This window comes from Sus scrofa, chromosome 3 (assembly GCF_054392235.1).
Source record: "Sus scrofa isolate SSC_HxYL_T2T_F1_AM1 chromosome 3, Sscrofa_HxYL_maternal_Yorkshire_Landrace_v2.0, whole genome shotgun sequence".
NCBI lineage: Eukaryota > Metazoa > Chordata > Mammalia > Artiodactyla > Suidae > Sus > Sus scrofa.
Window position 1 is genome coordinate 125,022,645 of NC_139385.1, and position 24,020 is coordinate 125,046,664.

At 57.5% G+C, this 24,020-nt stretch overlaps 2 protein-coding genes across 4 annotated transcripts in view; both read right to left on the reverse strand.

The window, feature by feature from the left end:
• HADHB (hydroxyacyl-CoA dehydrogenase trifunctional multienzyme complex subunit beta) overlaps positions 1 to 24,020 on the reverse strand; it is a 602,797-nt gene that overhangs the window by 85,444 nt on the left and 493,333 nt on the right. The window lies entirely within an intron of this gene.
• GAREM2 (GRB2 associated regulator of MAPK1 subtype 2) lies at positions 1,047 to 19,243 on the reverse strand. Of its 3 annotated transcripts, XM_003125325.6 has the most exons (6): positions 19,003 to 19,243; positions 15,795 to 15,935; positions 6,844 to 6,974; positions 5,052 to 6,116; positions 3,905 to 4,074; positions 1,047 to 3,433 (listed from the first exon to the last, which is right to left on the reverse strand). In XM_003125325.6, the coding sequence occupies exons 1-6, from the start codon at positions 19,112 to 19,114 to the stop codon at positions 2,401 to 2,403; spliced, it is 2,652 nt and encodes an 883-aa protein (XP_003125373.3). In that variant the 5' UTR covers positions 19,115 to 19,243; the 3' UTR covers positions 1,047 to 2,400. The 3 variants fall into 3 exon arrangements, with proteins under 3 accessions (XP_003125373.3, XP_084875918.1, XP_020943393.2); XM_085019792.1 differs by lacking the exon at positions 19,003 to 19,243 and having other exon boundaries at positions 15,793 to 15,927; XM_021087734.2 differs by lacking the exons at positions 15,795 to 15,935; positions 19,003 to 19,243 and adding an exon at positions 7,762 to 7,942.

Below are 24,020 nucleotides of genomic sequence, written 5' to 3' on the forward strand. Positions count from 1 at the left end.
TACACCACAGCCACAGCAATGCTGGATCCTTAACCCACTGAGCAAGGCCAGGGATTGAACCCGCAACCTCACGTTTCCTAGTCGGATTCATTAACCACTGCGCCATGACGGGAACTCCAGTTTTACTGTTTTCTTGGTGTGACTTGTTCACGTGTGTGTCTCAGGATGTCAGGTGAGCGGTAAGCAGTAGCGGTGACATTTTCCTGGTCAGTGTGTCCTGCCCCGAAGCAATGGAAAGTGGACGGTGCCCACATGGTGATCATGGGCAGCCCGTGGGAGCCACCGCCACCCCCACCCTGCTAGAGCCTCCACTGCTCCCCTGCCCTGCCCTCTGGTGTGGAAAGCTCCTGCCCCTGTGTTCTGGCAGCAGCAGTAGCCAATCTGAGCAAAGAGCTTCGGGGCTCCTCACTGGGTCTGGCAGGAGGATCCACACTTGAGTGTGGGCAGAATCCTAACTCCGGTCCCATCACACTGTGCAATCTCAACTTTGAGATGCCACCCAGTCCCCCTGCCTCTCCTCCAGTTGCGAGTACTTCAAATAGCCCCCTGGTGCCAGCTCTGCTGTGGGGACTGGCAGGCAGGGAGCTTACCCCAGCTCAACACTCAGAGTCTGGTTGCTAGGAAGCCAGACCAAAACCAAGGCGTCTCTGAGTCAGGGCTTTCGGTGACTCAGAAGGTAGGGAATTGATCCTCTACACCAAGGCCGTGAACAGGCTTCTGGGGGTGAGGGGTCTGGGCAGCCTCAAGGCAGGCGTTTAGACAGACAGGAAGTTAAACCTGGGTGGTGACTTGAACTTTGAAGTGTGACCTTTCCAGCAGCAGCAGCACTAGGCAGGTGTGAAAGGTTAGTGAGAACTGAAGGTTCTTAGTAGTTTAGGGGCCCATGGGGGGGGGTTCAGAAGGGAACGAGGGCAGCTCTACCAGCTGTCTCTGAGGAACGAGTGGGCCCAAGCACACACCATGTCCTCGCCTGCCCTCGGGCACGGCACCACTCGGCCCGGTGGCCTTCTGAAAGCACGCAATTGACACCAGGATTCCACCTGCGCTGCTCTTCAGTGGTCTAGCATTTATTTCACTTGAGGATTCATTCAGTGATTGGCAAGGAAACCAAATGTCACAGCATCCCAGTTTCTGTGCTCTCCCTCCTGACTCCCCTGACCTCGGCGCCGAGGCAGCCCACTTGGGCGTGAGCACTGGCACAGCTTTGTTACTCTTTAGGCAGAAATAGGAAATAAATATCTTGTAAGGCAGACGAGAAGGCGGGTACCCTGGCCCAGACACTAGGGATTAGAGTGGTTCTGGTAGGTGAGGACAGCCCTGAGTGCTGCCAGGTCGCTGTGCTTGAGATCCAGGCCACCAAGACCTGCTCTTGGTGAAGCAGGTGCACAAGTGCAGAAGGATGACCTCCAGGAGGGAAAAAGCAGGTTTTCCCGAAGCTACTATGCTTTTTCCTTCCTCCCCATCCCACTTGTGCCAGGGACAGAAAACCAGGGCAGGACACCGTGTGTTCACCAGAGTTAAGTGATGGGACAGAAGATGGGTGGGAATGACCGAAGGCCACCTGCCTCGAGAACCAGGGAGCAGTCACCCTCAATCCACCTGCTCTTCCACGGAGTCTTCCTGGACTGGACCCAACAGGCAGGATGCGGGCCAGCTGCAGTGAGCTCAGGGCAGAAGCCAGGGGGCGGCAGACGTGGGGGCGCATCTGGCTCCCTAAGTAGGTCCAGAGCAGAGCTGTGCTCTTCCAAAGCCGTCGCCCACCAACCGGAACCCAGAGGTGGAGCCCCAGGTGCGGCGGCACAGGCTGGTACTCCGTGCACCTGTGTGCAGGGCCAGGGCCGCAGCACACGGTGGCGCGGAGGGAAAAGGAGGGCATCTCAGAGATAGAGGAATCGGCACCCTGATGCCGGGGCAGCTTAGGCCAAGAGCCCACAGAGCACAGAGAAGAGAGGGCACTTGAGGAATCTGTGCTTAAATGACGGCCCGTGCCTTCCCTTGTCTCCAGCCCGCACCTACGTACGAGTCGTGAAGTGCACAGTGTCAGCGCAGCACTGCAGCAGGACAGAGGGAGCTGTGAGGTCACCACGAAGGCCAGCTTTTGCCCTCCCCTGGGAACCGCAGCAGGGTGTCACCAGGCCCACGTGTGCACTGGTGCCTCCAGCCCCTTTCCCGCGTGCTCTGCCAAGGCAGGACGCAGGCAGGGGTCTGGCCCAGAGCACCCTGTTTCCGGGCGTGTCTCCCCTGGATGCACTCCGCGCGGCTGCTGAGCAGCCTCAGTCTTGGCCCAGGTTCTCCCTGCAGGCAGGCCCCGCCTCTGGGCGCGCTGGCCCCCTGCAGACCCAGGGCTGGCCCCCGGGACCTCCGTGCTGAAATCCAGCTGAGCAGCTCCGAGCTGGGACGTCAGATTTTGGGCCGCCAGCCTTTGATGAACTGCATGATCTTCTTGACCTGCAGCTTGGTGAGGTGGAAGTCGTCGGCCAGGATGTCCTCACTGAGCTGCACGAAGATGCTGCCGTCAATACGCTCTCGGGCAAAGCAGCTCACCACGTCCTCCGAGAGCCCGATGAAACGCAGGCTTCGGGAGACCTCCTCCAGGGACAGTGCAGACAGGTCCGCGGGGGGCTGCCAGGAGGAGGCATCCCGGCCTCCCCAGCCTGGGGTCCCATCCCGGGGACTGGCGGGAGGCCCTTCGAGGCGCCCCTGGGTCAGGAGGAGTCGTGCTCCACCGGCCTCAGGTCCCTGCAAGGCCGCTGGGGACAGCGGGGCAGGGACCTGCCGCAGCCCCAAACCTTCGGGCTCAAAGGTCTTGGAGGGTCCAAGGGGTGGAAGGCCAGGCCCAGGCCCAGGTGCCCCCACAGCTCTGGGCTCCTGACAGCGCAGCAGCTCTGGTTCTGGAGAACTGCCCCGGCCCAGCTCAAAGGGATCGAAGGGCTCCGGGGCCGGGTCCTGCCACTCGGAGGACGAGGAGGAGGAGGTGGGACAGGAGGAAGTGGGAGCAGCTGAATAGGCCTGGCCTGGCGAGCCTGGGCCTGGGGAATAAGCGGGGCTGGAGGTAGCCAGGGGGCCCGAGGTGGCCGGGGGCCCCGAAGAGGAGGCCGCTGAAGGGCCTGTGGGGTAAGCAGGCCCGGAAAAGGGGTTGAGAGCTCCGAACGGAGCAAAGCGTTTTTGGGGGTGGGAGGGCTTGAACAGAGCAGGCGGGCAGCTGTGATAGGTCTTGACGGGGGTGTCGCTCCCCAAGAGGGAGGCAGCTCGACTGCTCAGGGGCTCTCCGAGGGCTCGGGAGGCCTGGCTGGGCTGCGTGGTCGAGGGCAGGGGTCCTGGAGCTGGGCGGCTGGAGGACTCGCCCACCTTGCAGTCCCCCCAGGTGCAGGGGTAGCAGTAGAGGGAGTAGGCATCCGGTGATGGGGAGCCACTGCCACTGCGGGAGCCCGCCCTGTGGGCAGAGAGACAGACACGGACAGGAGGGTGAGCAGAGCAAGAGGGAAACTGGACAGGGTCTCGCACACCACACGGCATGCCACTGCTCGGCCAGGTCCCAGAGGCCACCGCTCTGATCCCAGCAACCCTGGCCCGGCCCCCAGTGGCCATCTGGGATGGCCCTAGTCTTCCTTCTGCACCCCCCCCGCCCCCACCAAGCAAAGTTAAACTAAACCGAACTGCGGAGAAAATGTGAAATAGCAAGGAGCACTCCATCCTCTGGCGGATCCCAGTCCGGAGGCAACCAGAGCCCTGCTCCCAGCCCATCGGCATCAGCAAGGAAAGGAGCGAACTGAAGCAGGGAGTCCCAGCCCTCAGCACCCGCTCCCTAGGTACCGCTCAGCAGCCCGCGCCCTCGGAAACGCCCCACCCTTCCTGCCTCCATCCAGCAGAGGAGGACCAGGACCAAGAGAAGGAAGGGGCTCACCCATCCTGGAGGCCAGAGGAGTAGTAGGAGAGGCTGGAGCTGGGGGAGTGGACAGGCTGCAGCTTGGGGAAGCGAGGGGGCACCGGGGGGCTGCCCGAGAGCCGGCCGCTGCCGCTGCCACCCCGGGGAGGCACAGGTGGGGCGTTGAGCAGGCGGCACTCCTCCTTCACCTGCAAGCACAGGGTCCTGACTCTACCCTCTGTCCCCAAGCAGCTGAGGGGGGCGAGGGGGGAGGTGTCTGGGACTGACACTGGCCCACTTTGCCAAGAGGCTGCCTTGCCTTACGCCCCAGCTGCTCACCCACCCACCCGGCTCCTCCTAGTCTCTCCAGCCCATTTCATTCATCGAGAGCCCACAACATATACACTGTCTCCCTTGGCCTTGAAAATCCACCACGAATGTATAAAAAAAAAGAAAAAAAATAGATGTAGATCAAAACCAATCAGTTAAACAGACATATTCCCTCCTCAAGGAAAGGGAGAGAAAAAAGAAATGAGGAACAGAAAGAGAAGCACAAGTATCTGCCACCTAGATCCCTTCCTTATAGGTCAACAGTCAAAGTGGACCCCACGCGACGTTCAGTCCGTAGTCTGTGGACGAGCTTGGGTGGAAAATTCTGTCTTAAACAGATAACTGGGTTTTCTTAGTGCAGGACTTCTCAGAGCCTTTATTACATAAACAGTCTGTGGCACCAAAGTGAGGAGGGGGAGGGCTGGGAATCCCAGACTACATTTGCTAAACTTATTTCACTATAGAACCTTCTTTTCACTGTACGATGTGAGGGACTTCTGTTCTGTGGAACCTTCTGGGTAATGCTGTTGTGGGCTCATCCCCCATTCGCTAAGGCTGGGGACCTGCTGGCATCCTTGTCCCCACAACTCCCAAAGCCACCCGTCCCCGGTATCCTTTCCTGCAAATGCTCCTGCATCTCTTTCCTCCTTTGCTTCTCCCCTTTCCCCACCTCGGCCTCCCTCGGTCACACCCTCCAGGGGCTGGAGGCTGAGATGTCCAGGCTGGGGCCCAGGAGAACTAGCTTTTCCAGCCCAATCCCCGCCTCCTGGATGGGCAGTCACCTTCCTGGAGGATGGTGCCCACAGAGCTCAGCGTCCCGCCTCCCACCCTCCTGGCCTCCACCGCGTCCACTCACCGCCTCGGATTTGGGAGGCACGGGAGGCGGCGCCGCCTCGGGCTCCAGGCGGGGCGGCCCGGTGGCCCCGAAGGAGATGAGGTCGGGCCCGGGCAGCGGCCGGGCCCTGCCCTCGGAGAGGCCCTCGGCCGCCTGGTGCGTCCACAGCTCCTCGTAGGGGATCTCGACTGGCGGCGCGGCGGGCTCGGGCGCGCCGGCCCAGTCGGGGCTCATGTACTCCTGGTCGCCGTCGCCGGTGGGGCCGGGCGCGGGGGCGCGGGCGGGCGCGGGGGCGCGCGGGGGCGCGGGCAGGCAGAGGCGCGCGCGGCGCGGGCTGGCGCAGTCGTCCGCCAGCTCGGCGGGAGCCTCGCGCACGGCGGTCGAGTACTCGTCGGGGTCGAAGCGCTCGCGGCAGTAGGAGGCGCTGTCGCGCACCAGGCGCTCCACGCGCGGGTCCCCGGCCAGCAGGCCCTGCGGCAGCGCGAAGCGCGGCGTGTCGGTGAGCAGCAGAAAGTGCAGCGGCGCCGGGCCCTCGCGGCGCAGCGCCAGCCCCAGCACCACGGTCTTGGAGATGATGCTGACCAGCTTGTAGCAGTGGCCCTCCCGCACCGGGTGCAGGTCGTAGGGGTTGCGCGGCGGCCGGCTGGGCACCAGTACGTTCACCGGGAGCCGCACGCGCTCGATGATGGCGCGCACCGTGTGCTCGCCCTCCTGCATCTGCAGCTCCAGCGGGCTGCGCGTGCTGAAGCGGCCCTGGCACTGGAAGGGCAGGCTCAGGCTCTCGTTGGTGCGGTGGTTCATACAGATGAGGCAGGGCATCTTGCCTTTGATGGGCCTGGCGCCGCCGCCGCCGCCGCCCGCGGCCCCCGCGCCCCCTGGACCCCCGCCGCCGCCGCCGCCGCCGCCGCCCACCCCGGCCAGCGCCCCGGCCCGGCCCAGCTTGCGCAGCAGGGTGGTGAAGCGCGAGCGCTCCTTGGTGGTCTTGGCGCACAGGATCTCCGCCTGGCCCATGAGAGTGAGCTCGTCGCCCGCGTGCAGCGTGAAGTTGTACACCTCGCTGTCCTCACTGAACTCCCCCGAGACCACCTGGGGATCCCAGAAACGGGACAAGGCCTTAGCCAGCGCCCCGGTTAGGCCAGTCCCAAGAAACCCTTCGCAAACCAGGAGGACTGCCCTCCTCTTGGGTCCTTCCCAGGTCTGAGACCAGATCAAGAGCGCTGGACTGGGGACCGTCCATCCTGGAGAGGCCACGTGGTGGCTGTGCCGCCTTCAATGAGTTACCTCCTGGGACCTTAGTTACTCTTACTTGGAAGAATTGCTGTAAGAATTAAATAGACTATATGTACAGTGAAATACTTAGAAAATATTCACTATATGGCAACTTTTGTTAGCGATTTCTCACAATTAGGGCAGTAATAATCCTCCACCTAGTCAACAAGACAACTCTGAAGAAAAATGAACTGAGGGATAAGGAAAGAGTCTGTAAGCAATAAAGAACTAGCTGCACATGAGTAGGGCACCGCGCCACGTGTCCGCCACAACCACCAGCCCTACCAGCGGATGCTAGGCCGGCTGCCCTGAAAGGTGCCCAAGGCAGGGCGTGACCCTCCACACACTGCTGCTTCCCCGCCTTTTGCAGGAAGTTCCTGGGCCCAGTTCCAGGAAGTTCATACGCCCACCCAAAGGCTTTCGAGGGGCCGCCACAAGCCACACGGTGACACTTCTACCTCCCAGAACCCTCCAACCAGGGTCAGGCTTGCCTCCCAGGATAGCGGAAACCCAGAGGCACCGTGCCTGTGCGGGAAGGACTGACCTTGACACTGAAGGTGATGGCTTCCATCACAAAGATACGGTCGGGGAAGACGCTGGCCACCTCCTCCACGCTGCTAAAGTACCTCACCGGCTCCCGCACATCCCGGGCCTGCTCCAGCAGCTTGAACTTGCCTGCACGGGCGGGAAAGCCGGCTGTTAAGGTGGGCCTGCTTGCATCCCAAGAGGCCTCACGGTCCGCACTTCTTGCCCAGCCAGCCCCTCTGGAACTCAGGTGGGCAGAAGGGCAGGTTTGCACTAGTGGAAGGAGCTGGGCAGCTGGTTCAAGCCTCAGCAGGGTGGTGAGCACAGATCCCCGGCAACTCAAGCCCAGCACTCACCCAGGGGAGAGCTTATGCGTGTGTGATAGGCCCACTCAGAGAAACCCAAGTGCAAACTGGCACCCACACACTTGGATGCAGAGCTGTCCTCCGGCCAAGCGTGAGTGTGGCACTGCGGATGCTGAGTTCCTAGCTTGGTCTCAGCCCCACTCTGCTTTGCTGTGACCTTAGACAAATCCCTTCCCCTCTCTGGGGCTCTAAGTCCTCAACTGAGGAGGCTGGAGCAGATGATCGTGGGCCTGCCCGGATCTGTCATCCTGCGCCTCGCCCTTGCGTGGCTAACCTACACTGACGCAAGGCTCTGGAGGCCCCTGAGAGCCACTCTGATCTCTGCCCTGTTCCCAAGCCCTTCCCTGGTCCAACGGCCAGCCCCACTGTCCCTGAGGCCTCTGATCTGAGCCGAGCAAAGCCTCCCTCACACGAGGCCCTCCGAAACCTGAAGTCCAGGGCTGTTGCGGCTGGCTCAGCAGCTGCCCTTCACACACGCAGACTTTAAAGAACGATGAGAATCCACAAAGCTGACACCACTCTGGGTAACTGTCTGACCTCGCTGGCTGCACACCTTTTATGTGCCCGCCTACCTGAGCACAAAGAGGCTGTGAACCACCCCGGCATCTGGACAGATGGCCTCTTCCCGGGCCTCACAAAAGGCAGAGAGTCTTGTATAGGCCAAGAGAAGACAAGGTGACTCCTTCGCTTCTGCTGTCATCCTGGTGGTTGCCGCCGTCAGAGTCCCATTGATTCATCATCCCACAAGCATTTCTGGAGCACCCACTACAAGCCAGACACTGGTCCAGGCCCAACTGGGCATGCCAATCTGGGTAAGTTACAGTCTGCCCTCGAGAAAATTCAGATAGAGTGTGTGATGGCAGGATGTGACAGATGCTACAACAGAGCCATGACAAAAGAACCAGAGGACCACTGCGAGGGGGGAGACCTGCCTGAGGGTCTGAGGGGGTCTGAAGAGTGAAGAGTTTTACACAACGGACATTCCACGTGGAAGACACAGCACATGCAAGACTCGCGGAAACAGACTGCCTGCCCCAGATGGCGAGGGCTGATGCGGACAACGACTGAGTCATGAGAGGCTCTGGGTGCCAAAGGGTAGGACTTTGCTCCCTAAGAAGGAAGCCCACGGGAGTGTTATGTGCAAGGAGAGACCAATATCCAAGCTGAACGCCATCAAGACAACAGGGACAAGGAATTCCTGCTGTGGCGCAGCAGGCGGATGATTCAGCTTGTCTCTGGCATTGCCGGTTTGATTCCCAGCCCCTGGAGTTGTGGCAGCTGTGGCACAGACTGCAGATGCAGCTTGGGTTCAATCCCTGGTCTGGGAACCTTCACAGCTGCAGGTACAACCATAAAATGAGAAAAAAGAAAAAAAAAAAAAACTTTATTTTGGAGTTCCTGCTGTGGCTCAGTGGGTTAAGAACCCAGCATAGTCTGTGTAAAGATGCGGGTTCAATCCCTGGCCTCACTCAGTGGATTAAAGATCCATAAAGTATACCATAAATAATATGGAAGAGGAAGAGGAAATGAACAAACATCCAAAGACAAATCACGAGAGGGGAAGGAGAGGAAATTTCGGGAAGGGGAGCAGGGGGAGGGGGTTTTGGGGGAGCTGATGGGGAGGGTACTTGCAAGGGCGGAGGCGACCTTGGGGAAGGTGGTTCTGGAAAGTGGCCTGGGGCTCTTGCAAGAGCCAGCGCAGGACCTAGTGTGGGGGGCTGGAGCAGTCAGTGAAGGCTGTCCCTGCGGGGCTGCTGAATTCTCCCCCCGGCCCTCAGTCTCCTGCAGGAGCCGGTGCGACGTTTCCCTCCAGCGGAGGGAGACACACATCAGTGTCTGGGGCTGCTGCCAGAGCAGCTGCAGCTTCTCCCTGCAGGCCTGGTGAGTCCCCATGTGGACCTGGGCCTGCTGCAAGAGCAGCTGCAAGTTCTCCCTGCCCGGGTTGTGTCTTGGCCTCTGGCTCCATGTCTCCTGTTGGAGCTTCAGGCTGGGCCTCGGGGCGGGGGGGGGGGCGGGGGGGGCAGGCAGGCCATCCCATAGACTCAGGCATAGGTGGACTCTGTCCTCTGTGCCAGAGCCAGATGTGCTGAGCTCCCCATGAGCTCAGCAGAGGACCCCGGGGAGCAGCCTGTGTGGAGTTTCATCTGGAGGCCTTCTGCCTTCCTCGCCCAGCTCCTGGCGGGTCTCGGGCAGGGGCTCTGCAATGACAGCGAGCGGCAGAGGGCCTGGCCCCGAGGCGTCAGAGCTCTTCAGGGCCATTATCTTCTCGCAGCTTCTTCTGCTCCCTTGACCTTCTGCTCCCAGATCAGATGAGGCCTTGTCTGCTCAGACACTCCCTCCCTGGGAGGAATGAGACTGGAGGGCTGGGGGTACAGCTCGTGCCCAGGGCTCATCCCTGACTCTCAACACCCACCTTCTCCCCAGCCAGCTTTGTCCTGGGGTGTGGACGGGACCCGCCCAGCAGGCATCCAACCCCTCGTCAGCCTGCTCTTGCTTGAGGCAGACCCACTCACCCCTCCCAAACCCCTCTACACACAATCATCCAGGGAGGGGACACAGGGCTATGGTGTGGGATCAGAGAAGTCCCTGCGCTGGGCTGGAGCGCCCCCTCCCTGTGCGACCTCTGGGTCCCTGCGGGCAAAGGCCCAGAGGCATCTGCCCTGAGTTCTGATCCATTTTCTGCTGGTTTCGCAGATGTTGTCTCTGCTGCGCCATCGGCCTCAGGAGAGTGGGACACAGCAGAGCAACTCCACCCCTCCTCTGTCCTCTCTGAGAGAAGTGGGTGCCTGGCTCCCCAGGTTCCAAGTCCTGTTGGACTCTATTGCCAGGGGAGTGAGGTCGCTTCCTGGGGTCCGCTTAGCTGGTCTTCCTCCTTCCACAAAACTCCCCAAGGGTACCTCTGGGCTGCTACAGCTCACCCCCCGAACCCCACGTTCTAGTTCTGTGAAAAATGTCCTTGGTATTTGGATAGGGATTGCACCGAATCTGTAGATTGCCTTGGGTAGTACAGTCACTTTGATAATATTGACTCTTCCAGTCCAAGAGCATGGTGTATCTTTCCATCTGTTTGTGTCCTCTTTGATTTCTTTCATCTGCATCTTATAGTTCTCAGAGTACAAGTCTTTTGTCTCTTTGGGTAGGTTTATTCCCAGGTTTTTTGTTTTGTTTTGTTTTGTTTTTGGATGCGATGGTAAACAGGATTGCTTCCCTAATTTCTCTTTCTGCTCTTTCATTGTTAGTGTATAGAAATGCCATTGATTTCTGTGTATTAATTTTGTGTCCTGCGACTTTGCCAAATTCATGGATGAGCTCTAACAGTTTTCTGGGAGCGTCTTTAGGATTCTCTAGGTATAGTATCATGTCATCTGCAGATAGTGATAGTTTTACTTCTTCCTTTCCAATTTGGATTCCTTTTGTCTCTTTTGCTTCTCTGATTGCTGTGCTAGGACTTCCAAAACTATGTTGCAGAGTAGTGGCGAGAGCGGACATCCTTGTCTTGTTCCTGATCTCAGCGGGAATTCTTTCGGCTTTTCACCCTTGAGAATGATGTTGGCTGTGGGTTTGTCATATCTGGCCTTTGTTATGTTGAGGTAGGTTCCCTCTCTGCCCACTTTCTGAAGGGTTTTTATCAGAAACGGGTGTTGGATTTTGTCGAAGGCTTTTTCCGCGTCTACTGAGAGGACCATATGGTTTTTATTCTTCAGTTTGTTAATGTGGTGTATCGCACTGATGGATTTGTGGATATTGAAGAATCCTTGCATCCCTGGGATAAATCCCACTTGATTATGATGCGCAATCCTTTTAATGTATTGTTGGATGCAGTTTGCTAGTATTTTGTTGAGGATTTTTGCATCGATGTTCATCAGTGAAATTGGCTGTAATTTTCTCTTTTTGTGGTATCTTTGTCTGGATTTGGTATCAGGGTGATGGTGGCCTCATAGAATGAGTTTGGAAGTATCCCTTCCTCTGCAATTTTTTGGACTAGTTTCAGAAGGATAGGTGTTAGCTCTTCCCTGGATGTTTGATAGAATTCTCCTATGAAGCCATCTGGTCCTGTTTGTTGGAAGTCTGGGGTGGTTTTTTTTTGGGGGGGGGTTGTTTTTTTTGATCTTTTTGTCTTTTCTAAGGCCGCCCCTGTGGCATATGGAGGTTCCCAGGCTAGGGGTCTAATTGGAGCTATAGCCACCAGCCTATGCCAAAGCCACTGCAACGTGGGATCTGAGCCACGTCTGCAACCTACACCACAGCTCACAGCAACACTGGATCCTTAACCCACTGAGCAAGGCCAGGAATAGAACCTGAAACCTCAGGATTCCTAGTCGGATTCGCTAACCACTGAGCCACAATGGAAAGTTTTTTAATCACAGTTTCAATTTCAGTACTTGTGATTGGTCCATTCAACTTTTCTATTTCATCTTGGTTTAGTTGTGGAAGATTGTACTTTTCTAAGAATTTGTCCATTCTTCTAGGTTTTCCATATTATTGGCATATAGTTGCATGTAGTAGTATCTTATGATCCTTTGTATTTCTGTGATGTCTGTCTCACTTTTAATTTTTTTTTAATTTTTTTCTCCTTTTCATTTCTAATTTTATTGATTTGAGTTCTCTTTTTTTCTTGATGAGTCTGGCTAAGGGTTTGTCAATTTTGTTGATCTTTTCAAAGAACCAGCTTTTCGTTTCATTGATCTTTTCTATGGTTTTCTTCGCTTCTATTTTCGTTGATTTCTGCTCTGATCTTTATGATTTCTTTCCTTCTGTTAACTTTAGGTCTTATCCATTCTACTCTCTCTAGCTGCTTTAGATGTAAAGTTAGGCTGTTTATTTGAGCTTTTTCTTGTCTCCTAAGGTAGGCTTGTATTGCTATAAACTTCCCTCTTAGAACCGCTTTTGCTGCATCTCACAGGTTTTGGAGTGTCTTATCTTTGTTGTCATTTGCTTCTAGGTATTTTTTTATTTCCTCTTTGATTTCTTCAGTAATCCACTGGTTGTTTAGTAGCATGTTGTTTAATCTCCATGTGTTTGTGGTTTTTGTAGTTTTTTTCTTGTCATTGAGTAATGAGTTCTTGAAAAGAACTGAGTGAAGAATAAAAATGAGCAGACCAAGAGGTATGCTGAAGAGAGCCTCGCAGACTGTGCTGCCTGATGATGAGTGGGGTGGGGAGGAAGGGACTCAGACCATCAGCCTGGTCAGAAGTGGAGACAGCAGAACTGTTAACGAGAACTCAGACCCTGAGAGCTCCCGCTGTGGCACAGTGGAAACGAATCTGACTAGTGTCCAGGAAGATGCAGGTTCAATCCCTGGCCTCACTTAGTGGGTTAAGGATCCGGTGTTGCTGTGAGCTGCTGCTCCCTAGCCTGAGAACTTGCATATCCATAGGTGCAGCCCTAAAAAGCAAAAAAAAAAAAAAAAAAAAAAAAAACCAAAAAACAGAAAAACAAAAAAAACCTGGGACCCTGGAAAGAAGGGAGTTGTGCGGCATGGGCCAAGCCGAGGGAGCCAAGTGAAGTCCTTCAGGAGGTGCTCCCAGCGCAGCTGAGCGAGTGAGTGCCGAGCTTGAGGGCCCCCAGTCAGAAGGTCACCAGCCCACAGGAGGCAGCGGCGGCTGTGGGGCAGGCAGGATAGCTCAGGGAAGAGGACGAACAGAAGATCTCGACCCTTTGGAGACCCTCTTTCCAGAATATTCTCACAGTATACTCCTAGCTGGCACACACACACCATTTTGTATACAGTATGGGAGTTCTTGGAGCCCCACCCCATGCAGAGTATGAAGAGCAAAGGGCTGGGGCAGAGCCTGCAGCATCATCTAGGAGCTGGAAGAGTGAGAATAAAGAAAAAGAGGGGGAAATGCCCAGGAGAAAGCTGGAGGGAACATATCCCACCCCCACCCCATGCCGTCCACCCCACCCACTCTGAGATCCTGGTGGGAAGAGGCCTCAGATGTGTCAGGGCCCCAGAGGGCAGCAGGGAGACACTTGAGAGGGAACCTGGCACAGAACAGGGGTCTGCGGGGGCGGGGGGGGGGGGGGGACCCTGAGTCACAGGTCAGCGACCATCCAGCAAGAATAGCCCCCTTCTCTTACCCGCAGCCTCCCCCATATCCACACACAACCCCCCAGACCCAAGCAGCCAGTCAGGGAGAAATGCCCCCTGCCCCCTGTGGGGAGAGCTGGAGCCAAGTCAGGGCCGGAGCCGGGAGGATGTGGCCGCGAAGAAGATCGATGTAACCATGGTAGCCAGCACCACCCCCTCCGCCACCGCCTGAGCCCAGCCCCGGTCCTCACTGCCCGGAGGAAGGAAGGGAGTCCTCCCGGGAGCCATGTTCTGGCCTCTGGAAGCCGTTTCCTCCTTCTGCAGCCCCACTGGGGGCAGCTTCCTCTCCTGCCTCCCCCATGAGAGACCCTGAGGTCCCCGGCGGCTCTCGGGACCTGCCCTATTCTGGCCTGCCCCCTCCTCTCTGCCCTTGACTCCCAGAGCACGCTGGTGCGGCCCTAACCACCCTGCCAGCCTGAAACGGGGTCTTGTTTGTCACCCCTCCCGGCCAGCACCTGACCCAGGGCAGAGGCTCTGTAAAAAAAAAATGGTAGGTAAATACACAGACTACGGAGTCGGACGGACCTGGCTGAATCCCGGCTCTGCCACCTGCCACCTGGGTGGCCTTGAGCAAACGGTTTCACCTCTATGGGCTTGGGTTTTCCCGTCTGTAAAAGAGAAGCACACTGCTTGGCTCACGGGGGCTGCCCAGTGCTCCGCAGGGCGGGCGGGGGCTGAGAGCAGCGCCGCGCGGAGGACTGGACTGGACGGGGCGGGGCGGGGGCGGGTTGTCCCCGAGGAGCCAGGGGTCCCCGCCTCCTCGCGCAGGGTGCCTTGGTCTCGAGGCCCAGGCGGCGGGCGTTGGCTCAGCCCTACTTGGTGCAGGGGCGCCGGCCTGCGTCCCCCTCCACGGTCCTCAGCCGCCGCTGCCGCCCGCGCTATTATTAATTCATTAGGAGGAGCCGGCGGCCAGGAGCTCTGCGCTTACAGCTACCTCGTTACCCGCCGCCTCCGAGGGGGCCTCGGCCCCCCTGCCCCCACCCAGGAAGCTGGGGCTGGGGATGAGAACCCCCGTAGGCCAGCTGTCACCCCAGGAGCACCGTCCTACCCAGGCATTCAGGAGGCACCAAAAGAGATGGGGGGCGGGGGGGGGGGGCAGGAGTCCCATGGACAACTTCAGAGTCCCTTGGGAGGCTTTGCGCCTTGGCTTCCCGGATTTTAAAGACACATCCGAAATGGCACTGTTCCTGAAGTCACATTACTGTCAGCGAGGGCTTTGTCCACTCTTTGCTTTTTTTTTTTTTTAATCCTAAGAGAAAGACCTGGGACCTCTCCCTGGACCAATGCCAGATAGCGAGGCTGGGCGGTTTCTAGCTTGGGTAGGCCTCTCCAAGGGCTCCAGGCCCAGAACAGAAGCCTGGCTGGGAAAGATACTGGAAAGAGTTTCCACATCTTTTAAATGGGCTGTGGGGGCTACAGGAATAGCAAGTTCACAGGGTCCTGTCAAGAGCAGAAGCCCTGTAAAATGCTTGGTCCTGTCCCACCGGCTCAGGAGAAACCCAGGCCGGGCCAGAGGGCAAATGACCTACCAGTGAGAAAGGGACTGAGAGCAAAGGAGTCCAGCCTTTGCTGAGGGTGAACAGCAGGTGCACACAGAACTGGGCTAACTAACCCCAGGAGCTTGGTGAGACTTTCTCACAGCATTGCTGTGAGGATGCAACGATGCAAACGCTCAGCCCAGCCACTGGAGCGCAGCTCGTGCTCAGTGTACAGGACCGGCTCACATGGAGGCATTTCCGGAATGTGGCCACCAGACTTGGCATCCCTCCCCCATAGTGGACAACAACCCTGCATCCCTCATGCAGGGAAGCACCAGTCTAGGAGTCAAGATACCTGCCTTCCAGCCCTGGCTCTGCTGCTCACTAGCTGTGTGACCCTGGGCACGTCACTTCCCTGCTCAGGCCCCTTTTTTTAGCAGCAGAATCCTTTCCCTTCAAACAAAACCTTAGGACATCAGCAGCATATATAAAACAGATAAAAGTCAAAAGTCATTAGCATCATCTTAAAAGTCTAAAAACTCAACATTTGGGAGTTCCCGTCGTGGCTCAGTGGTTAACAAATCCGACTAGGAACCATGAGGTGGCGGGTTTGATTCCTGGCCTTGCTCAGTGGGTTAAGGATCCGGCGTTGCTGTGAGATGTGGTGTAGGTCGCAGACACAGCTCGGATCCTGTGTTGCTGTGGCTCTGGTGTAGGCTGGCAGCTACAGCTCAGACTGGACCCCTAGCCTGGGAATTTCCATATGCTGCAGGTGCGGCCCTAAAAAGCAAAATATAAAATAAAATGAAATGATTCAAACCAGAAACCCAGGGCTCTAGAAAGCAGTGTGAAAACCACTGGGCCCTAACTCTAACCTTAATCCTAATTACCTCTCTGCCAGCCAGGACCTCGCTCGTCCCTTCTGCTCCAAGGAAAGGCAACAGCTTCTGCCAAGACTCCCTCTGACTCCCATGCCCAGCCCCCACCCTTCACCCCTCCCACCAGCTCTAGGACATCTGTCCCTGGCTGGGCACACCTGGGTACTGCAGGGGGATGTCAATCTTGGGCCCGATGACGTAGTGGCCCTCCTCCAGGGTGTGGGCTGTCACTGTTGTCCACTGGCGGCAGGAGTGAATGAGCAGGATGTCTCGCTCGCTGACGCCCTCGGCATACTCCCCTGGGAGGGGAACGGAGGCGAGAGGAGGAAGGACAGACAGAAAGAGACAACATTAGGAGGGGCAGAAAGAATAGGCGGGGCGACCTCCTCGCCTCCTCACCCAGACCCTGCCTGGGGACAGCTCCCCATGATCCCTGTCCAGGCCAGCAATGCTCATGGGACAGGCGGGCTGCCAGCTGTGACCTTGGAGCTGAATCAAGCTCCATCTCCCGGGCCTCAGGCTCCCAAAGGGGCCCCAGCAACCAGCCCAGCCGCCGTCCCGCATTCATCATCCGCCTGCACTGCGCTGCCTGCTGTCCCGGCCCCTGCCCTCCAGGAGCCCTGAAGGGGAGGTGGGAATGGATGTGAACAGAGAAGACAGGCCAAGTTGGAGGCGCTGAGTGGAGGCCGTCTGAGCGCTCAGGTGGGGGCAGCAAACTAGCAGGGGTGGGGCCTCAGAATCACCTGAGCTCACACCAGCAGTATTCCCAGCCCCTAAATCAATGCCGAGGGCAGGGAAAGAGGGCCTTGCTGGGGGCAAAGAGAGGACCAAGAAGGCCCCGTGCCTTGTGGGTCCCAGCTGGGAGGGGCCCCCCAGAGCCATGGGGGTCAGGAGAACGGCAGGGCTTAGAGGAGCTGATCCCGCGCTCTCTGGGCAGCCCCTTCCTTCCCAGTCACTCTCCAGGCAGCCTCCGGCATCCCGGAGACCTCAAAGGAGAAGGGAGAGAACCTGATAGCCCCCGCCCCATCTCAGAGAAGCTGCTTCTCGGTACTCCCTCCTTCAGCCCTGCATCCTCCCAGTCTTTGGAAGACAGTGACGATGGTGGGGGGGGGGTGGCTTTTAAAGCGGAGGGGGAAGCTGCACTGGGGCAAAGGTGTTAGGAGGGGCCTGGGCCCCAGAGGCTCCAACCCCAGCAACGGTTTCCAGGAGAGCAGGCTGGCCTAGCTTCCAGGAGGCCTGCGAGCCGTCTCCTGGATGCAGCTGGTGGGGAGGGTGGGGGTGGGGAACGCCTCCTTCCCAGCCCCCGTCGACCAAACTTACTCAATTTTTGCCACCCAACCAAATGGGAAATGGTTTACTCGGCTGGCTGGGGACTCCCTGAAGTGTGTTCATTTGGTGGCAGAGAGCAGGGTGGGGGTGTTTGGGACCTTGGAGGAGGGCCTGGCTCCCACTCTGTGTAGTATATGGATGTGGGGGGAGGGGGTCTGAATCTTCCCCCTAAATTCCTCACCTCCCACTCTGCAACCGCCTTTCAGAGCTCTCGTAAGCCCCTTCCGCAGGGATGCAGGCCACAGCCACACAGGACACATACCCACAGCCACGGCTCATGGTCACCAGGGTTGAGCCAGCAGAGCACAGCCACATGGCCCACAGTGAAAGGGGCTTGTCACCCCAATGACCCAATTCGGTCCCATGGTCCCACCAAGGGGCGGCTCGCAAATGCACAGGCACGTAGGGAACTTCACGACTTCAAGACATGCTTTTCTTTCCTTTTTTTGCCACACTCTCAGCATATGGAAGCTTCAAGGCCAGGGGCTGTATCCGAGCCACAGCTGAGACCAACGCTGCAGCTGCAGCCACAGATCCTTTTAACCCACTTCGAAGGGTGGGGATCAAACCCATGCTTCCACAGAGACTCAAGCCACTGCAGTCGGATTCTTAACCCACCGCACCACAGCAGGAACTCCTCCAAAACGCACTTTTGATCACATATTCACACCCGCAATTTTGATCACAGAAGCTGACCACAGCCATAGCCACCAGGGTCACAGACAGACCGCTGGGCCATCACACCCCAGCCCTCCTTCAAGAAGCCTGCAGCCCAGCAGCAAGACAATAAACTGACCATTATAACAGATGCACAAGAGCAGACAAGACAAGAGTGCCAGAGGTGTCAGGGGAGACCAAAGGAGGCGTGCCAGACGGGGGAACTCAAAAAGGACGCCCTAGGCGGGGGAGATGCCAAAGAGGATGTGTGGGAAGTGGCGGGGCAGAATCTAGGGCCAGCCTATTCCATTCACACGAAGACACACACAGCCTGGCTGTTGACATGGGCAGTCTCAGCATCACACGCTGACCATCCGGACAGCAAGACACTGCAGGGCCGGGCACCCCTGCCCGACGGCCCAGGCCTGGACGCTCTCACGGAGCCCTCGCCTGGGACCCGCTGACGCTCACTGTGCCGGCTCCTCGCCGCCGCAGGTCGGCGGAAGGGCTGCCCGGCTTCACTCGCGGTGAGGCGAGGAGCCTGTGGCCGCGCGCCCCATTAGCATTCAGGGAAGCGAGTGTGCCAGCGCGGGCCAAACCCCTATTCTTCTCACACACAAAACCCCCGGCCTGGCTGCCAGCCCCGACTCCTTCCCCTCCCCCAGCCAAGCAGCCCCCCTTCCCTCCAACAGTCCCCTCGCTCCGCACTGCCTCTCGGGGGCCCACAAGCATCAGCAGAGCCGCCCTGGCCCCCGGGCCCCAAAGAGAAGTGGGGCGAGATGTGGGGAGAGCCGGGGGCTTGGGGGGCACGCCCGGCGGGAAGCCTTGCTCAGTCTAGCCCAGAGGTGGCTTGCCGTCCCCGAGGACCGGAGGCTGCTCCTCCGGCCGCGAAAGGAGGGTGCGAGAAGCGCCTCAAGAGGGACCCAGCGGGGCTGGGGGGCGGTAGCGGTGGGAAGACGGAGTTCGGGACCCAAGGGATGCGGGAGGATCGAGGTGAGAGGCCGGAGACAAAGGCCTGCAGGGGGGCGCCGCCCGGGCGGGGGTCTGAGGCTAGCGGGGGGGAAGAGGGTGCACCGACGGGGCGGGCTCGGTGGCTCCGCCGCGCTCCGGGCGCCAGCTGGGCCGGAGAACTCTGTCCCGGGCCCAGCCCCAGTCCCTGTCTCAGGTTTCTGTCCCTGTGCCTCTCCGCGGGACCGGGGAGGAGGCGGCCCCTGGCTGGTGAGCCCCGGGTCTCCGGGGAGGGGCGCCAGGAGCGGCACTGGGCCCGCGTCGGGGAGCAGGAGGGCAGGGGCCGCATCCCCTCGGCGCCGCTAGCACCTGCCGGGAGGGTCCCCGATGGCCCCGCGGTCGCCCAGTCGCCCTTCCCCTCACCCTCGGTACCTGGCCCGAGGCAGGCGAGCGTGGGCAGGCGGCAGCGGCTGACGATGAGGTCGAGCGGGAAGGCGCCCATGCTCCAGCGCAGGCCGGCCAGCCCAGCCGCCAGCTTCTCCATGGCATGGGCGCCTCCGGGGCCGCCGTCCTGGGGCCCCGACGGCCAGTCCCTCGCGGCCCGGGCTTCCGCGCCCGCCGCCACCTCCTGGGGCCGCCGCGGCGCTCGCTGCCTGGCTGCCGGGCAGGGGCTGCGGGCGTCACGTGGCCGGCCTCCCGGCCCGGCGCCGGCCCCCGCCTCCCGCCCCCCGCCCCCCGCCCCCTGCCCCACCCCCAGCCCCCGCCGCCGCCGCCAAGGCCCGCCTCCCGCCCGCCCCGCTCGCCCGCCCCCTCCTCGAAAGTCCAGGTGACAGCCGGGGACCAGGCACCCCAGGCCGGCGCCTGGAGGGAAAAGGAAGGCTCGAAGCGGCATCCGAGGGGTCGGGGGTGGGCGTCGGCCTCCTCTTCCCGGTGGAGTGTGTTCGGATCCGCTTCCCGGCTAAGAGGTGCGCCTCTCCGGGCCTCCGTCCCACGCCAGGTCCTGCTTGGCTTCCTAAAGCTTCTGCCTGGCATTCAGCCGCTGCGATCCTAGCAGCCGTTGCTGCCTCTAGGACATCTTTCACCTCCAGCCTCAGCCGGCGTGGAGAGGCTGTCTCATTAACCCCATTTTACTGAGGAGCAAACTGAGGCTCAGAGAGGTCAGGGGCAGCTCGACTTGAAGCTACGTTTCACTACAAATCCCACTGCCTTGCTGGGTTGTGGGAAGACTAATAGCGCCCCCTCCACCCCCGCTGTATAGTGCACCTCCCAGGTTACCAGCGACTTCTTACTGACCGTCACCAATAGCTCCAGCATAGACACAGGCTGGTGTTTCTGGAGGCTCCATGGACTCTAGTCCTCAGCCTTGGTACCCCAGGTAGGCCCCCATCCACACATACACACAAACCTTCTCTTCCGAGGTGACTGACATCCCACATCCCATTACCTGAACCCCAAGAGAAGATGAACACAACTTAGCAGGAAGAGACAATTCAGATCGCTTGATCGAGCTCCACCTTGTGCAGAGGAAAGAGAGACTCCAATAGCAGAAATGCTTTGCTCCAAGGTCACACGGCAGAAAGGAAGCAGAGCTGTGGCTGGAAGGCAGGCCTCCCACCTCCCAGCCAATGCTAACTCCATGACCTGGCCTAGCCAGCACCCAAGAAGGCTGAGCAGCTGGCCCTCAGCTTTTTCTTCCTTCAGCCACCACAAGGCTGTGACTTGGGGTAACCTGATTGAAAGAACTTACTTGAGTCTATGCAGCTGGGGTGGGCTCTTCTCTAAGGAGGTGGGAAAGGGAAACGAGCCAGAGGGAAGAAGAAAATAGAGAAAGGTGAAAATACCGGGAGTTCCTGTTGTGGCTCAGTGGCTAACAAATCCAGCTAGGAACCATGAGGTTGCGGGTTTGATCCCTGGCCTTGCTCAGTGGGTTAAGGATCCGGCGTTGCTGTGAGCTGTGGTGTAGGTCACAGATGCGGCTCCGGATCCGGTGTTGCTGTGGCTCTGGCATAGGCCAGCATCTACAACTCCAATTAGACCCCTATAGCCTGGGACCCTCCATATGCCACCAGAGCAGCCCCAGGAAAGCCAAAAAAAAAAAAAAAAAAAAAAAAAGAAAAAGAAAAAGAAAATACTGGAATCCAGGAAGGGAAAGGAGGTCCAGGGAGAAGAGTCACGGGAGTAAAAAGGGGCCTGACTTCGAGTCACTTGCCTTTCCCTCCCCTGCAGTCTCTCAAGTTTCGATACAATTTGTCATCTAAGCTAGGACAGTTTGAGAGTGAAGGAGGTGCTAACAGAGACAATAGGCACAAACCAGGACAGTGGATGTAAACCAGGACCAAGCCATATGGTCACTGTATGTCTGAAAGAGGCCTCTGAGGCCCGATTGGTTTTTTTGTTTTTGGGGGGGTTGGATTTTAAGGCCACACCCACAGCATAGGAAGGTTCCCAGGCTAGGTGTCGAATCGGAGCTGTAGCTGCCAGCCTATACTACAGCCACAGCAACTCGGGATCCAAGCCTCATCTGTGACCTTCACCCACAGCTCATGGCAACGCCAGATCCTTAACTCCCTGAGCCAGGCCAGGGATCGAACCTGCGTCCTCATGGATGCTAGTCAGATTCCTTTCCACTGAGCCACAACAGGAACTCCCTGAAGCCTGATTTAGAGGCTACATCTGCAGTGGCTTCTCGTGCTCAGCGTCACTGATTCACCTCTGCTCTTGATTTCAGTTTCCAGCTAAGCCCTTCCACCCCCGCAGAGGCATTCACGGGCATTCTATTTGAACAATCACACTTGAACTCTGTATTTCTGTCCCAGCTGAGGACATCACCTTTCACCTGGTTCCTCTACCTGGAACTCTCCTTAATCCTTCGATTCCACTGTCCACCAAGTCCTGGCGAGGTTACTTCTGTCACGTGTTGTGTGGCCCTTCCTTCTCCAACACTGCTGTCCTAGCCTGACTGCAGCTCCCCCTCTGATCTTTCCTCCAGGCTGTCCTTCAGATTTCATACCCAAACCCCTGTAATTCTGGATTTGGGCTGAGTCAGGGACCACAGAGGTGTGAGACATCCATCAGAGCTACCTAACGGGTTGGCCCCACCTCCTAAGTGTTGTAGAATGTTCCAGAGCCTTTCCAGGGCTTTTTAACTATTGGCAAATCTCCAGGGACCTCTTCAAGCCCAGACACATATATCCCTTGATTTGTTTAGGGCTTAGTGGTCATGTAGGAAGGAACTCAGCTTCACTTAGAGTCAGAACCATTTAGATCTTTCCTTGGGCTGAGACTGCTGGGAGACAGCTGGCAGGACTAAGAGCCAGAAAGCACCCTGAGGGATGAACACAGTGGCCAGGCCTCAACAGAGAGGCCAGACGGAGTGGCTGGGGCTGGACATAAGAGAGCGGGGGGCTGAGGTGAGGTGTGAGGCAGATCCTGAGGTTTTGGCCTCTGGGGGGGTCTGTGTGGGGGACAGAGAGGGCTGAGGGGCAGACGCAGGCCTGGGTCGCTGGGATCCCAGCTGCTCTCCCATGTGGTCCACCTCTGACAGGGTTGGTGGTGACAAATAGAAGGTGACGACAAGCAGAAGGGAGGACAGACAAGAGGTCAGTGGTCTGGAAGAGGAGGCAGGGAGGGAGTCATGGCCCTGGCAGACCCTCGTTGTTGGCCTAGATGCCAGGCTGTGGTGGAGGCTGACCAAGCTGCCTATGCGTGGCCAGAGTGGTCAGTGGAAGAGAAAGATGATGAAAGCAGCTGGCAGTGGCTTGGGTTCTGGGTAAAACAACCCCACCCGCTCCAGCTAGAGATCTGAAGGACCGATGATGGCCTTCTCTGAGCCCATGAACTAGGGGAGGCCAGAGAACATTTGGGTAGCAACTCTGAGAGTTCTAGGAAAGACGGTATCCAATTTTACTTTCAGAAAATTCTAAATGCAGGGGGTTCCCGTTGTGGCTCAGAGGGTTAAGAACCTGGCTGATATCCATGAGGACATGGGTTCGATCCCTGACCTCGCTCAGTGGGTTAAGGATCTGGCATTGCTGTGGCTGTGGTGTAGGCTGGCAACTGCAGCTCCAATTCAACCCCTAGCCTGGGGACTTCACATATGCTGCAGGAGCAGCCCTAAAAAGAAAAAAAAAGAAATAGAATTCTAAATGTGGAGATAATAATATTATGAATCCCCCTGTACTCACCTCCCACCTTCAGCACGTATCAGCCCACAGCTGATCTTATTTCTGTTTGTTTCCTTTTCTCATAGAATTTTTCTTAGAAAAAGCTTTATTGAGATATAATTCACAGACTATACAATTCATCCATTTTAGGTGTACAATTCAGTTTGTTTTTTGTGGTTTTTTTCTTTTTTGGCCACCCACCCAAAGACATAATGGCGCTCCCGGTCCTGGGACAGGCAATGCTGCATCTTTTAACCCACTGCACGGGGCCAGGAATGGGTCAGGGATCGGACCTGCATCTTAGTGCTACAGAGATGCCGCCGATCCTGTTATATCACAGTGGGAACTCCTAAGAGTCATTGTTTCTAGTATATTCACCACGTTTTTGTTTGTTTGTTTTGTTGTCTTTTTAGGGCCACACCCTCGGCATATGGAGGTTCCCAGGCTAGGGGTCGAATCAGAGCTGTAGTCGCTGGCCTACGCCAGAGCCACAGCAACGCAGGATCCGAGCCAAGTCTGTGACCTACACCACAGCTCACGGCAACATCTGATCCTCAACCCACTGAGCAAGGCCAGGGATTGAACCCACAACCTCATGGTTCCTGGTCGGATTCGTTAACCACTGCGCCACGGGGGGAAATCTGTTCCTACATTTTCATACAAATAGACTAATAAAATACACGGTCTGGCTTCTTCCACTTAGCATAAATCTTGAGATTCACCTATGTTGTCACATATCAGTACTTCATTACTTTTATGGCTGAATAATATTCCAGTCTATGGATATATTACATTTTATCTATTCATTAATGAGTTGATGGACATTTTGGTTGTTTCCACTATTTTGGCATCATGAATAATGCCGCTGTGTCACGCTGTGTCGTGCTGTGACATGTTTCCACTCCTACCTTGGGGTGGAATTGCTGAGTCATATGGTAACTCTATGTTTGACTTTTTTTTTTTTTTTTTTTGGTCTTTTTGCCTTTTCTAGGGCCACTTCCCGCAGCATATGGAGGTTCCCAGGCTAGGGGTCCAGTCGCAGCTATAGCCACTGGCCTACACCACAGCCACAGCAATGCGGGATCCAAGCCGCATCTGCAATCTACACCACAGCTCACGGCAACGCCGGATCCTCAACCCACTGAGCAAGGCCAGGGATCAAACCGGCAACCTCATGGTTCCTAGTCGGATTCGTTAACCACTGCGCCACGACGGGAACTCCTATGTTTGACATTTTGAGGAACTGCCAAACTGTTTCCAAAGTGACAAAACCATTTAACATATTCC

Excerpts from the sequence above, each read along its gene's own strand:
- GAREM2 (XM_003125325.6), bottom strand. The coding sequence starts at position 19,114 with ATGGAGAAGCTGGCGGCTGGGCTGGCCGGCCTGCGCTGGAGCATGGGC. Across the intron at positions 6,117-6,843 it reads CCATCACCTTCAGTGTCAAG|GTGGTCTCGGGGGAGTTCAG; the intron begins GTCAGTCCTTCC and ends TGGGATCCCCAG. Across the intron at positions 4,075-5,051 it reads TGCCTCCCAAATCCGAGGCG|GTGAAGGAGGAGTGCCGCCT; the intron begins GTGAGTGGACGC and ends CTGTGCTTGCAG.